This window comes from Colobus angolensis, unplaced genomic scaffold (assembly GCF_000951035.1).
Source record: "Colobus angolensis palliatus isolate OR3802 unplaced genomic scaffold, Cang.pa_1.0 Scaffold257, whole genome shotgun sequence".
NCBI classification, from domain to species: Eukaryota; Metazoa; Chordata; class Mammalia; order Primates; family Cercopithecidae; genus Colobus; species Colobus angolensis.
In genome coordinates this window covers 2,671,669-2,688,756 of record NW_012115788.1, presented here as the reverse complement: position 1 = coordinate 2,688,756, position 17,088 = coordinate 2,671,669, and the positions used below count along the sequence as shown (strand labels likewise).

Genomic DNA, 17,088 nt, shown 5'->3' with positions numbered 1-17,088 from the left:
CTGGCCAAAGTCACTATGTCAGCAAACCTTTTCATCAGAAGCTATAACAAATAGGTGAAATGGGATTTTTCATAAATGCTATGGCTTTCCATTTACTTAACCATTTCACATATTTGCATTATTTAAATTAAAATTCAAGAGCATGGACATTTAATTTATTGTAAATTTTACCTTCCGATCATTCCCTTAAAATTGTAAATTTTACCTTTTAACCATTATTCCTCTGAAAACACTCTCGTTCCAAAATACTTTTCACAAAATAGTCATCTCTTTAACAGTCAATGTAAGCAAAAGAAAAGATGAGGGAAATCAAAGCCAGCAGGTAGCCCCAGAATCATTTTTTATTTTACCTAAGATTGTATTGCATGGCTGGCTTCCTTCTTCCCGCAAATGCAGATCATTCAAATGACACTGAGATGAATTTGCCTCCCTCAAACTTATGTGAACCAACAGCAAGAGTAAGTCAGATTTATAGGAAGAAGTAAGGACAATAAGAAACCATGAATTATGAAACAAAAATAACCACAGGCAAAGATCTCCACACATGCAAATAGGAATTAACACATGATCCTCCAGAACGTGACAGTAATTTAAAACAATTTCCGATTCATCTTTGAACTTCTTTTTTTTTTTTTTATTTTTGAGATGAAGTCTCACTCTGTCACTGAGGCTGGAGTGCAGTGGTGCAATCTTGGCTCACTGCAACCTCCACCTCCCAGGTTCAAGTGATTCTCCAGCCTCAGCCTCCTGAGTAGTTGGGATTACAGGCCCATGCCACCACATCCAGCGAAATTTTGTATTTTTTAGTAGAGACAGGGTTTCGCCATGTTGGCCAGGCTGGTCTCAAACTCCTGACATCAGGTGATCCACCTGCCTTGGCCTCCCAGAGTTCTGGAATTACAGGCATGAGCCAACGTGCCCAGCGTGAACTTCTTGATACATAATTCCTTTATTCCAAAATTAAAATATTAAAATTTCTGAACATCAGGAATGGTGTAGTTGTTGAAAAATGTGAAGGCAGAAATACTTCAAACAGGCAGAAACCTGTTAGTAGAAACCCCATCTCTACTAAAAATACAAAATTAGCCGGGCGTGGTGGTGGGCGCCTGTAGTCCCAGCTACTCGGCAGGCTGAGGCAGGAGAATCGCTTGAACCCGGGAGGCAGAGGTTACAGTGAGCCGAGATCTCGCCATTGCACTCCAGCCTGGGCAAAACTCCGTCTCAAAAAAAAAGAAACCAGCAAAACAATTTGGGTTATTAGCAAACCTTGGCATGGGAGGTGTGCTCTCCATCTTGGAAATTAATCGTGCCAAAAGTATCTGTTGGACTTTTCATTGTGTGCTTTTCAACAGACCATTGTTCACTTTCTTTACCCTTGGCAGCTGAGATGGTCCGGGAATAATCTATCCCAGCATGGTCTCCAATCAGTCGGCCACAGTAACACCTTAAATTTAAGACCAAAAAAAACTCAACTTCAAAATAGAAAATAGATGCAATGTTTCTATCTTTTTCTAAAGTAATGTATAGATGCCATATGGTGTTTCTTAAAACTTCACATTAAGGTTTATATTAGATTTCTAACATAGGACTGTCTTCTAAGTTTAGAAACACTATTAGTGGGTCTCTCCCTTGGCTGCACATTAGGATAATTTGGGGAATATTTCTTTTTAAACACAGGAATACCTTGGAGATATTGAAAGTTTGGTTCTAGTCCACTGCAATAAAGTAAATATGGCAATAAAACTGGTCACACAAATAGTTTGGTTTTCCAGTGCATAGAGAAGTTATGCTGACACTATACTGTAGTCTATTAAGTGTTCAATAGCATTATGTCTAAAAAACAACATACATATCTTAATTAAAATAATTTCTTGCTAAAAAATGCTACCAACCATCTGAGCCTTCAGTGAGTTGTAATCTATGTGCTGGTGAAGGATCTTGTCTCAATGTTGGTGGTTGCTAACTGATCAGAATGGTGGTTGCTGAAGGTTAAGGTGGCTGGGACACTATGTCTTAAAATAAGACAACAGTGAAGTTTGCCACATTGATTGACTCTTCCTTTCACAAAAGATTTCTCTGTAGCATGTGATGCTATTTGATAGCATTTCACCCACAGTAGAACTTATTTCAAAACTGGAGTCAATCCTCTCAAACTCTGCCACTGTTTTATCAATTAGGTTTATGTCATATTCTAAATCCTTTGCTGTCATTTCTACAATGGTCAGTCTTCACCAGTAGATTCCATTTCAATGAATCATTTTCTTTGTTCATCCATAAGAAGCAACTCCTCATCTAATCAAGTTTTTTAGTGAGATTCAGTCACACCCTTCAAGCTCCAGTTTTGATCCTAGATGTCTTGCTATTTCCAGCACCTTCTACAGTGACTTCCTCCACTGAAGTCTTGAACCTCTCAAAGTCATCCATGAAAGTTGAGATCAACTTCTCCAAAACTCTCATTAATGTTGCATTTTGACCTCCTCCCATCAATCACGAATGTTCTTAATGGCATCTAGAATGGTGAATCCTTTCCAGAAGGTTTTCAATTTACTTTGTCCGGATCCATCAGAGGAATCACTATCTATAGCAGCTAAAGCCATACAAAAGGTATTTCTTAAATAATAAGAGTTGAAATTCAAAATTATTTCTTGATCCATAGGCTGCAGAATGGATGCTGTGTTCGCAGGTATGAAAACAACATTCATCTCCTTGTAATATTTCCATAAGCGCTCTTGGGTGACCAGGTGTGTGGTCAATGAGCAAAAATATGTTTAAAGGAATCTTTTTTTTTTTTTTTTAAGCAGTAGATCTCAACAGTGGGCTTAAAATATTCAGTAAAGCATACTAAAAACGAATGTACTGACAATCAGGCTTTGTTGTTCCATTTATAGAGCACAAGTAGAGTAAATTCAGCATAATTATTAAGGGACCTAAAATTTTGGCATGGTAAATGAGGGCTAGCTTTAACACAAAGTCACCAGCACTGGTGCTGATAGACTTGCTTGATCCAAGGTTCCTACAAACCTCCAACTGTCTCCTAACAAGAGAGTCAGCCTGTCCTTTGAAGTTTTGAAGCCAGACATTGACTTCTCTCTAGCTATGAAAGTCTCAGATGGCATCTTCTTCCAATATAAGGCTGTTTGTCTACGTTGAACATCTTTGTTTAGTGTAGGTACCTCATCAACAATCTTAGCTAGACCATCTAAATAACTTGCTGCAGCTCCTCTGTTAGCATTTATTGCTTCACCCTGAACTTTTATATTACGGACACTGCTTTTTTCTTTAAACCTCATGAACCAACATCTGCTAGGTTCAAACTTTTCTTCTGAAGCTTTCTCACCTCTCTCAGACTTGACAGAATTGAAAAGAGTTAGGACCTTGCTCTGGATTAGTCTTTCATTTAGGGGAATGGCGTGGCTGGTTTGATCTTCTATCCAGACCACTCAAATTTTCTTTATATCAGCAATAAAACTATTTCTTTTCTTATCATCTGTGCATTCACTGGAGTAGCATTTATAGTTTCCATCAAGCACCTTTGCTTTGCATTCACAACTTGGCTAATTGTTTGGCACAAAAGGCCTAGCTTTCGGCCTATCTCAGCTTTCAACATGCCTTCCTCACTAAGCTTAATTATTTCTAGCTTTTGATTTAAACTGAGATATGCGAGACTCTTTATTTCATTTTGTTTCACTAAGTGGCCATTATAGGATTATTAATTGGCCTAATTTCAACATTGTGGCATCTCAAGGTAGAGGGAGGTGCAAGGAGAGGGAGAGAGACAGGATCGGTCAGTGGAATAGTCAGAACATATATAACATTTATCTAATTGTTTGCCCCATCTTATATGGGTGAGTTCATGACACTCCAAAACAATTATAATAGTGACATCAAAGATCACCGATTAAAGATTGTCATAACAGATACAATAATGATAAGATGAAAAAGTTTGAAATATTGCAAGAATTATTAAAATGTGATGCAGAGACAAGAAATTAGCATGTGCCATTGGAAAAATAGCACTGATAGACTTTCTCAATGCAAGGTTCCCACAAACCTCCACATTATACAAAATGCAATATCAGTAAAACACAATGAAGTAACACACATGAGGTATATACCTGTACTAATAATCTCTTGCATGCTCATGTTCATAGCAGCATTATTCTGAATATCCACAAAGTGGAAGCAACACAAATGTCTATCAGTGGAGGAGTGGACAAACAAAATGTGATATATAAATACCACGGTATATGATTCAGCCTTAAAAAGGAAGAAAATACTGACACATGCTATAACATGGAAAAATCTTGAAGATATTACACTAATTAAAAGAAGTCAATCGCAAAAAGATAAACAGGCCAACTGTAGTGGCTCACGCCTGTAATTCCAGCACGTTGGGAGGGCAAGGTGGGAGGATCGCTTGAGGCCAAGAGTTCATGACCAGCCTGGGCAACACAGCAAAACCCTGTCTCTACAAAAAATATAAAAATTAGCCCCACGTGGTGGCACAAGTCTGTAATCTCACCTACTAGGGAGGCAGGAAAATCACTTGAGCCTGGGAGGCAAAGGCTACAGTGACCTGAGATTACATCACTGCACTCCAGCCTGGGCAACAGATTCCAGTCAGAATCTGTCTCAAACAAAACGAAAAGTAAAATAATTTATCATTTTATGCATTATCTACAACGCGTTGAATAAAACTAACAAAAATACAAACATAGAGGGAAAGACTTATAATTTAGATGAGTAAAAAGAACCTCTCTGACATTTTGGGATGGATAATTTAAAAAAAAATTTACGTAAAAAATAAATAAAAAGAGCCTCTCTAGGAAAACAATTTGACATCAAGAGAGTTCTTATCTCTTCAAAATGAATATCGAGAAGCAGAGAAAATTTGTCATTTATTATAAATAATTGAGTACAGCTCCTACTGTGACTTTTACCTCACCTTGGTTAATCAATCAACAGATAAGTTGATTCTGCTTAGCTGCCTGGATATTAAATTTCTGTTTTCTTTAGATTTCTTGTCAATACAAACAAGTCAATTTATGGCCCAGTATATGAATAGACACTTAAGGGGCAAATTGTTTGCTTCTTTTTTTTCCCTATAATTAAAGCTCATTCTCTTCTTAAAGCGAAATTCATATTTCTAAATTTATATGCCTCCTTTGCAAGAAGGGCCCTATTATATTATTTTAAAGTAGTTGCTATACCTATCTAATTCTCATTTAAAACAATTACATTATTTTCTAGTATGAACTTCAGTGACAAATTTTTAAATGAGAATTAGATAGGTATAGCAGGAACTTTAAAAACTGAAAACATTTTTCTTATTGATTTTTTTTTTTTTTTTTTGAGACAGAGTCTCGCCCTGTTGCCCAGGCTGGAGTGCAGTGGCACGATCTCTGCTCACTGCCCCCTCCACCTCCTGGATTCAAGCAATTCTCCTGCCTCGGCCTCCCAACTAGCTAGGATTACAGGGCTATGTCACCACGCCCAGGTATCTTTTTTGTATTTTTAGTAGAGACGAGGTTTCACCATGTTGCCCAGGCTGGTCTGGAACTGCTGACCTCAGGTGATCCACCTACTTCGGCCCTCCAAAGTGCTGGGATTACAGTCGTGAGCCACCACTCCCGGCTATTTTACAATATTTTTCTAAAATGCACACTTTTAAGAAGTTATCTTCATCTATTAAAATCTTCAGACCTGGGTTTGTTTACAAGTTCCAAAAAGCCTAGTCATCAATCCTATGAGTCTACAAACCACACATGGCTCCATGCACTAATCTACCATGACATTATTCCTTTCCTACCTTGAGTATACAGATGAGGTGTTCTGCAAGTTAACAATGGTCTTTTCACGATTAGGTGCTACTATGTACCCACCATCAAGTTTTAACCAAAAATGGCTGACAATGTCAAGTATTAGCAAGGACACATTTCTTTTGTAAAATAATTTTTTAAAATTATTATTAGTTTTAACATTCTCACTTTTTAAAATTTTTACTTTTTAGTTTGAGATAAGTTCTTACTCTGTCACCCAGGCTGGAGTGCAGGGGTGTGACCATGGCTCACTGCAGGCTCGACTTCCCATGCTCAATCAATCCTTCCACCTCAGCTGGAATTACAGGCACAGACTATCACATCTGGCTAATTTGGGGTTGTGCCATGTTGCCCAAGCTGGCATTGAACTCCTGGCCTCCAGCAATCCTTTTGCCTTGGTCTCTCAAAGTGCTGGGATTTTTAATCATTATTTTAAGATGTTAATTTGCATTCAATATTGTCAAAGGCAGGCTGGTCTGATGGTAGTAGATTATCAGAACTTACTAACATTAGTGTCACTAAAGTTGGTGTACAATCCCCCACTGCTAAATTTGACTGGCTTTAAATATATATATATATATATGTAGTCAAAGACAAAGTATACTCTAAACCACTGTCATTCTTGATTTTAAGGGCCATAAATAACTTTGTGTCTCTGATTAAAGTTATGAAGCCTACACTTAGGAATTCTGAAAAATAAATACATAATGCAGTTATGAAGCCAGTCTCAAGAAATAATATATACGTAGTAGTAGTTCCCCCTTATCTTCAGGGCATATGTTCCAAGACCTCCAGTGGGTGCCCAAAACCTCAGACAGTACCAAACCTAATTGCTGTCAATCAGAACAGGTTTCTGTTCGAGGCTTCCACCCACAAATGCAACAACTGTTTCATTTTAACTAATTATGGCCCTGTGGCCATAATTTGCAACTGAAGGTCCAGCAGTAAAACTAGCATGAATTTCTTTTTCCTTCTTCACAATTTCATGGATAGAAGATGGGTTCGTACCTCAGATATTAGCAACTTCGGCTAACTTTTATTCTTACCTTATTAAGCTGAGAACTTTCACCTTTTCACTTAAAGAAAGCACTTTATGGCTCTTTGGCACATCCAAATTGCCTGCATCACTACTCTTGCACTTTGGAGCCATTATGAAGGGTGACTTGGATCCAGGTACTGCAACACCAAGATAGTCAACCTGATAACCCTGACAGCTACTAAGCCACTAACAGGTGGGGAGCGTCTGTAGCATGGCTAGGCCAGACAAAGGAATGATTCATGTCCTAGGTTGGACAAAGCAAATGGCAAGAGATTTTATCAGGCCACTCAGAATGGCACAAAATTTTAAACCTATAAATAGTTTTTTTTCTGGGATTTTCTATTTAATAGTTTTGGCCCATGAGAAACTGAAACAATGGAAAGTAAAATGCCGGAAAGGGGGGTACTACTCCTTTCAAATTTCTAAACCTTCTTTAATTAAAAATCACATCCTGGTCCACAGTTTTCCCCAACTGCCCTGCCTCCAGCTAGAAGATAATGCCTGTGATGCCTCTCCTGAAAGAGTCAATATTCTTCTTGACAGCTTTTCATTCTAAATTTCAGTGTCTATATTCTGATGCACAATTAATTGCATAAACTACATAAGGTGCAGTATACATTAGTAAATGTTCCATTTAACTTCTATATATCTGCTTATCTGATAACAAATATATCCAGTGAGAAGAAAAAAACGTAAAGAAATCTAGACAGGGCCAGAGCTCAATTTCCAAACTGTTCCAAAGAGAGGACGGAGACAAATACATTTGAGAACAAGGTGGAGAAATGTGGCTAGCTGTTATGGACTGAATTGTGTTCCAACAAAATTCATATGCCGAAGCCCTGACCCCAATGTGACTGTATTGATTACCTCCTTAAAGTTAAATTAAGTTAAATTCAGCAGGGCGCGGCATCTCACGCTTTTCATCCTAGCACTTTGGGAGGCCCAGGGGGGCAGATCACCTGAGGTCAGGAGTTTTAGATCAGCCTGGCCAACATGGTGAAACCTCATCTCTACTAAAAATACAAAAAATTAGCCAGGTGTGGTGGCAGGTGCCTGTAATCCCAGCTACTCGGGAGGCTAACACAGGAGAATCGCTTGAACCCAGGAGGTGGAGGTTGCAGTGAACTGAGATCGCACCATTGCACTCCAGCCTGGGCAATAAGAGTGAAACTTCGTCTCAAAAAAAAAAAAAGTTAAGTTAAATTAAGTCATAAAGGTGGAGGACTAATTTGATAGAAATGATGTCCTTAGAAGAGGGAGAGATCCCAAGGATGTGTGCACACAGAGAAAAACCATCTGAAGACACAGTAAGAAGGTAGCCATCTGCAAGCCAAGGAGAGACCACAAGAGAAACCAACCCTGCAAACAACCTGGTCTTGGATTTCTGATCTCCAGAACTGTGAAAAATTCATTTCTGTTGTTTAAACCATCTAGTTTGTGGTATTTTGTTATGGCAGCTCTAGATGACTAAAATCCTGGTTATATATAGAACAGTGGGTTGTACCTGACAAGCAGGGGTAACCAAAAACAAGAGCTGAAGCGCAGGCAGCTAGACCATAAACAGGAAGCAATCTAAGAAGCAATGTGTCCTGGAGCAAAAGCACTGGACCAGGATGGCCAATGCCAGGCAAATCTCTACTCTCCCAAAGCCTCTCTTTCTTCAGCTGCAGTAATGTAAGCATTGGTTGGACAAGGTGGTCTCTAATGCCTTTTCTTTCCTTTCCTTTCATTGTGTAACTGAGAACCTGTAGCAACGCTTACTGAGCAGGACCCTGCTCTGAAAGAGCTGATCAGTGGGCTTAGGATACTTATTGTGCAGCTACTGTACTGAGCAGCATGTCAGGTAGCACATGGTGAGAAGTTACAGGGGAAACAGAAGTGTCTACAACTTACAGTCTCTTCAGAGAACTAGAACAGGGCTGGGCGCAGTGGCTCACACCTGTAATGCCAGCACTTTGGGAGGCCAAGGCAGGCGGATCACTTGAGGTCAGGCATTCTAGACCAGCCTGGACAACATGGTGAAACCCTGTCTCTACTAAAAATACAAAAATCAGCTGGGCGTGGTGGCACGTGCCTGTAATCCCAGTTACTCAGAAGGCTGAAGCACGAGAATCACTTGAACCCGGAAGAGGGAAGTTACAGTGAGGTGAGATTAGGCCACTGCCCTCCAGCCTGGGCGACAGAGGGAGACTCCGTGTCAAAAAAAAAGATAACCAGAACAAGCATAGGCGATGAAAACTTCAGTATATGCAAAAACCAGTGTAAGGCCAGGCATGGTGGCTCACACCTATAATCTCACCACTTTGGGAGGCTGAGGTGGGTGGATCACATGAGGTCAGGAGTTCGAGACCAGCCTGGCCAACATGGTAAAACCCTGTCTCCACTAAAAATACAAAAATCATCCATGTGTCGTGGCACGTGCCTGTAATGCCAGCTTCTTGGGAGGGGGAGGCAGGAGAATTGCTTGAACCTAGGAGGCAGAGGTTGCCGTGAGCAGAGATCACACCATTGTACTTTAGCCTGGGTAACAAGAGCGAAACTTCGTTTTAAAAAACAAAACAAAAAGTCAAAGTAAGAATATTGGGGTTCCATATGGAAAGGTTCTTAATGTAAAGGGAGGCACAGTAATCACAAAATTACAGCATATACATAATTAGGATCTACTAGTTAGAATGGTGTCATCTGACCATCTTTTGAGACAAGGGTCACCCTTCAAAATGAAGCAGCATCTATTCAAATACAAGACAAATAATGATTCATCTGCCTGGTTTTTTCCCCGCAGAACATAAATTTAGGTAACCACACCTGAAGAGATAACTCATTATGCTTTTATAAGGCAGTTCTTTAGTGCAAACCAACTTTCAGATTAAGTATATTTCTATTCTAATTATCTACTTGATTTGAGTTGATATTTTATTCTTTTTTTTCCCCCAGTTCATTAAATTGTACCAAGGTCCCATAGAAGAAACAGATCTCCAAAATTAAAAAATATATATTTATGTTTGTCTCTTTAATTACAACTTTTGAAGTCTCAAAGAACATATCACCAACAAGTACTAAAAGTTTGCTTTATATAAATGTCAATTCCAGGAGGGGGTTAAAAAAAAAGTTAATTCCCTCTCAAATTGTTTTGTAAATTCAGTAAAATACCCATCACTCAGAGCATTTCACAGCCATGTTAAAAACAAAAAGTAAAATTTAAAAAGAAAGAAAAAAAAACATCAAAATCTCAAAATATTTTTCAGGGAACATGACAAGGTGATTCTACAATTTATATTATGTCGGCCAGGCGTGGTGGCTCATGCCTGTAATCCCAGCACTTTGGGAGGCCAAGGAGGGCAGACCACTTGAGGTCAGGAGTTCAAGATCACCCTGGCCAACATGGTGAAACCCTGTCTCTGCTAAAAATACAAAAAATTAGCCAGGCGTGGTGGTGTGCGCCTGTAATCCCAGCTACTCGGGAGGCTGAGGCACGAGAATCACTTGAACCTGGGAGGCAGAGGTTGTGGTGAGCCAAGATTGCGCCACTGCGCTCCAGCTTGGGCGACAGAGCTAGACTCTGTCTCAAAAAAAAAAACCAAAAACAAACAAACAAACGAATATATATATATATTATACAATCACTTATTGACAAGGAGATTTAGGATTATTTTAAAGTATTGCAATATAGTCCAGGTGCAGTGGCTCCCAGCACTTTGGGAGGCTGAGAAAGGAGGATTGGTCAAGGCCAGGAGTTCTAGAATAGCCTGGACAACATAGCAAGAACCCATCTCTATAAAAAACAAAAAACAAAAAACATCAGCCAGGCACAGTGGTACATGCCAGGAGTTAGGTAGCTACTCAGGAGGCTGAGGTGTGGGGATCACTTGAGCCCAAGAGTTTGAGGTTGCAATGAGCTATGATTGCACCACTGCACTTCAGCCTGGGAAACACAGCAAGACCTTGCCTTTAAAAATTAGAATTTTTTTTTTAAAGATAGTATTGCAATGTAGTGGAACTGCTTTTTAAAACATACTATTTTAAATAAAATGTTTTCTTTTTCTTTTTGAGACAGGGTCTTGCTGTGTTGCCCAGGCTGAATGTGAACTCCTTGGCTCAAGCTATCCCCATCCTCAATCTCCTGAGTAGCTAGGACTACAGGCATGTGCCCACCACACTTGGTTAAAATTTTCTTTCAATAAAATGAAATTTGTATAAATGCATAAAAGTCTTTTGAAAAGTAAAAACAATTTTTTAAAAGATAAATAAAGGATAGGAAACTTGCCCTATCAGATATCAAGACATATATTACAAGACTATAATAATGAAACAGAGCAGCATTTGACAAGTGTAAAAGTAGATCAAAAGTACTGAAAAGAAAGCTCAGAAACAAAGCCATAGACAGACAGAAATGTGGTATATAACACAGACAGCACCAGAAATGAATGAGACTAGGGGAGACTTCTCAGTAACTCCTATTAGGACATTTGGCTCTCCCTATCAAAAAAAATAAAACTAGTCTCAGCTAGGCGCAAAAATGACTAGTTTGTAACCATTTTTAATTTCTGAGAGGTATAAAAGTGAATGCTTTTCCAGTATTTTCACATTTAGTTATCTCTGAAGGTGGTGGGGTTGAGGTTTTGGAGGACATTGACAAGCAGAGTTTCTGAAGAATACAGTAGGAGCTAGGGAGAATAAATGAAGTATTTTCTTTTTATTATATCCTTATTTTGCTTTGCATTTTATTAGGTTCGTGCAACAGTAATTGTGGTTTTCACCATCACTTTCTTTCTTTCTTTCTTTTTTTTTTTTTTGAGACGGAGTCTCCCTCTGGAGTGCAGTGGCACGATCTCGGCTCACTGCAAGCTCCCAGGTTCAAGTCATTTTCCTGCCTCAGCCTCCCGACCAGCTGGGACTACAGGCACCCGCCACCACGCCCAGCTAATTTTTTGTATTTTCAGTAGAGACGGGGTTTCACCATGTTGGCCAGGATGGTCTCGATCTTCTGACCTCGTGATCCACCCGCCTGGGTCTCCCAAAGTGCTGGGATTACAGGCGTGAGCCACCACGTCCGGCGTTCACCATTACTTTCAATAGCAAACACCACAATTACGTTTGCACCAACCTAATAGCAAAATTTGAAATAATTACTAAAAGGAAAGAAAAAAATTGAAGAAAAAGTGAGAGGTCAGCCAAGTAGAAATTCTTCTTCCAGCAACCTCCTCCTTCTCCTTCTTGTTCCATATCTGTGGATGCTGGTTTCCTCTCCCCATGATTTGCTAAACTGACGGTTCCAATTTTTTATTTTATTATTTTATTTTATTTTATTTTCTGAGACAGGGTCTCACTCTGCCACCCAGGCTGGTGCAGTGGCGTAATCACAGCTCACTGCAGCCTTGACCTCCCAAACTCAAGCAATCCTCTTATCTCAGCCTGCCAAGTAGCTGGGTCTACAGGCACACACCAACACGTCTCGCTACAATTTTTTGGGTTCTGTTTTTGCTTTTGTATGTCGAGACAGGGTTTTACCATGTTGTCCAAACTGGTCTCAAATCAGAGCTCAAGCAGTCCACCCGCCTTGGCCTCCCAAAATCCTGGGATTACAGGTGCGAGTGACCGTGCCTAGCCCCAAATGTTTTTTTCCAAGAATAAATTTAACTTTGGTTCAATCCATGATATAAACTTCAGGCTATGATCAAAATTAAGGAAATTTCATTTTCTTCCACTTACAAAAGAGAAAGGTAAAAACAGTCACGTAGTTTAAAATGCAAATCACTGTTAAAATTTCCATTGCACTGAAGAGCTGTTTTTGTCTATAAGCTTAGTATGCATACACAGCACCTGCAAGTCATACATCAGTTATAGTCCCGTATGTGCATGCAGCATCTTCATTATCCAAATGTGATCATAAAACTAAAATGTAATGCTTTACAAGTGTTTCCATCAGTAGAAATTCTTGTCGAAGGGCCTTAGCCAATTTACATGTCTCAGTAATTCAAGTAGTCTATTACGTTCGAATACTCACTCTCCATCAAAAACATCTTTTTAAAACTTCCCTTGGAAAGGTAAATTGTATGCACCATTTACTGAGTCCATTCAAGATATGAGGAAACTGTCCCAGTGAATTTTAAATAGGACGCCTAAAAGCTAAAAGTAATCTTGCTTATCTAAGTCTTACCTGATTAAATTCTGGCAGAACTGGCAGGCTGGAGTACACCTAAATTAAAGAAATAAAACCTCTGTTAGTTTGTTGGTGTATTTGAAAACACATTTAATGCTTGTACAGTAAATATCTATTCTTTTCCATTATCTATAAAACAAGGTTTGCTGAAATTCACATATCATGTTCCAAATATTCCATTATGGCATTTACCACATATAATTACTGCAGCAACTATGATCTAATTAATACAACATTCAGTTTAGAACCAAAATACCTCAATTTAAATCTCAGATAATAATATGTAATGTGTCTTATGGTACCTGGTAGACAGTGTGTACAATAATGGTAGCTATTATTATTATTAAACTATGAAGATAACACAGATTTCTTGAGAATCAAGACAATATATGTATGTAAACCACTTTAAAACCATAAAGCACTATCAAATAAGGGACATTTGGTATAATTATAAATTATCCTTTATTAATCTTTCTTTTTTATGATTCAGAAGAACCTTATGGATTTAGGGGTTAGCATTGTGGTCATCAATTATATTTTTGGGCCAGGCACAGTGGTTTATGCCTGTAATCCCAGCACTTTGGGAGGCTGAGGTGGGAGGATTGCTTGAGTTCAGGAGTCCAAGACCAGCCTGGGCAACATAATAACACCTTGACTCTTATAAAAAATTCAAAAAATTAGCCCTGTGTGCTGATGTGTGCCTGTGATCCCAGCTACTTGGGAGGCTAAGGTGGGAGGATTGCTTGAGTCCTAGAGGATGAGGCTTCAGTAAGCCAAGATCATGCCACTGCACTGCAACATGGGGGACACAGCAAGATCTTGTCTCAAAATGTGTGTGTGTGTGTGTGTGTGTGTGTGTGTGTGTGTGTGTGTGTGAAGAAGTATTAACAGGGAATTCTAGTTAAAATAATGGAAGAAAAGGTAATGTTCATAAAATAAGGGTCGCTCTAAGTTATTCAGAAACTAATATTCAGGACTTTTATTTCTTCCTGTCCCAGCCTTTCCAGAATGCCTTTTCTCAGAAGCTTTCTTTCAACAGTAAATTGAATATGAGAAGGAAAAACATGTTATAATCAAGTGTATCACATTTGTTTCTTATTGGGAGCTACAATAAGAATAAAAGAAAGAAACTTTTATCGATATTTTAAAAAGTGAATTATCACCGTCTTCCTGTGCACCATAATGAAGAAAACCGCATAAAAGCTACAATTCTGAGAATTTCACTAGAATCTAAGAAAAAGGCTGGCATAGAAGAAATAGCCATAATCATCCACTAACTTTTATCTACAAACCCACAATATGGAGACTGTTTTTTCACTTGCTAAAGTATACCATGCCTTAGAACATTCGTGGAATTAACAATCATTGATATTCTTCTTCAGTCTATGGGCTAGTAAAAGAGTAATTTCATCACTTTTTTGAGATTCAAGATTATTGTGAAAATGATTTTTTTATTCACAGACACAAAATGAACCACCTGAATCAATTTGCATTCCAGTCACCACCACACGATGTCATAAAAGACGAAGGGGAAAAAACAAGGTTATCCTGGCATACTATAAACTTTTTTTAAGCAGGTAAAATGAGAATTTCCAATCACAAGACTTACAAATCATAGGTAATTCAGTAAGGGTGGGACTAGTAAATATTTAACAAAGGCAAAGAAAACTATTTCAGTCATCTCCAAAGAACTAGAATTTCAAAAACCTTACCATGCTACCCTTCGTAAGCACATAGTTATGAGTTCTAAACCTTGAAGGAATAAAAGGGCAAATGCTCAAAAATATCTAAAAATAGAGTGGTTCCCTTACTTAAAATATTACTCTTCTATTTTCCTTTTAATTTATTTCTCCAAGGGCAATGTCAATCTTAATTTCACAGACCTGATTACCCAGAGGAATTTTCCATAGCCCTTTCTTCCCCTATCTTTCACTAGTTGCTTTTTTGACCTTCGTTCTACAAGTAGAGCTTCCAAAGCGTTGTCAAGAACTCAGTAGTCAAACTCAAATTATTCCATCTGCTGCCGATTATCTGCTCAATCCAAAAGCCTACAGGCGCTCGCTTCGGCAGCACACATACTAAAATTGGAATGATACAGAGAAGATTAGCATGGCCCCTGCTCAAGGACGACATGCAAATTCATAAAGCATTCCATAAAAATAAAGTCTATGGAAGGAAAATGGAACTGAAATTACCTGTTCGTCTAATCTGGGCACAGTGTAATGAAATATACCAGTCACTATTTTCCACAGATACTTTAGTTGGGGATAAGAAACACTCACAATATTTGGAATATTGAGTATTCAGAAAATGTAAATTATTGATTCCAACCCAGTGAAACGGATGTAACACTAGATATTTCTGTAATGTCTATCCCCCCATCAAGAGGAACAGAAGCATCAAGTAGAATGAAATCCACGACAATATTAACAGTGATGGCATTGAGAAAAACTTCTTTATACCTCATTAAATTCCTTAAACAGATATTTATCACCGGGCGCAGTGGCTCATGCTTGTAATCCCAGCACTTTGGGAGGTCGAGGTGGGTAGATCACAAGATCAGGAGGTCAAGACCATCCTGGCTAACGTGGTGAAACTCTATCTACTAAAAATACAAAAATTAGCCAGGCATGGTGGCAGGCACTTGTAATCTCAGCTACTCGGGAGGCTGAGGCAGGAGAATCGCTTGAACCCGGGAGGTGGAGGTTGCAGGGACCTGAGATTGAGCCATTGCACTCCAGCCTGGGGGACAAGAGCGAGACTTCGTCTCAAAAAAACGAAAAAAAAAAAACACAGATGTTTATCAAGAGCCTACTATGTGGCAGGCACTGTCACAGACACTGGAGTAAAAGTAAGGTACAAATTAACAAGGTCCCTGTTCTTCCCAGATTTTCTATAATAATCATGTATTATTTTTATAAAGTGAAAGAAATAAACATTGAAAATTCTAACTTTATAGATATAATCAAATCTTCTAAACAAGTCATATTTCTAAAATTCTAATTTTATAGATATAATCAAATCTTCTAAACAAGTCATATTTCTAAGTTTCTATAAACAGTCCTCCAGGTAGTGTTGCTTTTAAAAGAAGAATGTAATTGAAAATTTTACCTGTGAGGATTTTTTGAGCTGGGTATGACTGTGCTACATTCTCTCTTGTCAAATACTCCTTTAATCCAGGATTTCTGGGACTAAAAAGAAAGTGTCATTATTTTATACTCAATTATGTGACAAAACAATGTAACCATAGTAGTTCGGGCAGGTAAGAAATACTCAAGTATCATGAATGCTAATTAAAATGCCAAGATCAACCCCACACAGGCTAAGCATTTACCTGTTTCTATTACAGATAACATGGCACAAATAAGCCAAATGTGAACATTAAACAACACACAAAGTGAATATGTCCATGATCCCACTTTGAGTAACCAAAGCCCTACATGAACAAACCCCTAGCAAGGAAGTCAAGATATAACTGATTTATCCTCTTAAATCTACCAAAAGTCACTTTTACATCTTGTACCATAATCCTATGGAATAAATACAAAGCTCCCAAAACTTCAAAATCTTTACCTATCAAGTCCCACTTTGGCTAAGATTTCACAGGAAACTGGAAAGAGTGTCTCTGACTTCAGCAAGATTCGATACACATTCTGCAAGCATAGTTTACCACTGACTGTTGTTTCAGGTTGCACAGCCTATAACTGTCCCTAAATCCAAGTGAGACATTGATACCTACTCTTCCTCCTAATAAACTCTCTCCCATTCTACAGAATCCATGTCACAGCCAAGCTCCTCCATAAGCTATATTACAAGTCCAGTGGCAGAGGACACTGGATCGACTATACAGCCCAACTACTTATGAGCCTGGCCTCGTCCTAATATAAAAATATTTTGGCTCTAAATGGTATAAGAATATGTATCCTAGCTGGGCATGGTGGCTCACACCTGTAATCCCAACACTTCTGGGAGGCCAAGGCGGGTGGATTACTTGAAGTCAGGAGTTTGAGACCATACTGGCCAATATGGTGAAACCCCGTCTCTACTAGAAATACAAAAAATTAGCTGGG

The 17,088-nt window shown here is 38.7% G+C and overlaps 1 protein-coding gene across 3 annotated transcripts in view; it reads right to left on the bottom strand.

Moving 5' to 3' along the window:
• TRPM6 (transient receptor potential cation channel, subfamily M, member 6) overlaps nt 1-17,088 on the bottom strand; it is a 165,587-nt gene that overhangs the window by 119,806 nt on the left and 28,693 nt on the right. For all 3 annotated transcript variants that reach the window (XM_011947020.1, XM_011947021.1, XM_011947022.1), the window contains exons 2-4: nt 16,130-16,209; nt 13,016-13,054; nt 1,267-1,444 (exon numbers count right to left, since the gene is read on the bottom strand). In XM_011947020.1, the coding sequence (XP_011802410.1) occupies nt 1,267-1,444; nt 13,016-13,054; nt 16,130-16,209 (297 nt within the window). The remainder of the gene's footprint in view (nt 1-1,266; nt 1,445-13,015; nt 13,055-16,129; nt 16,210-17,088) is intronic.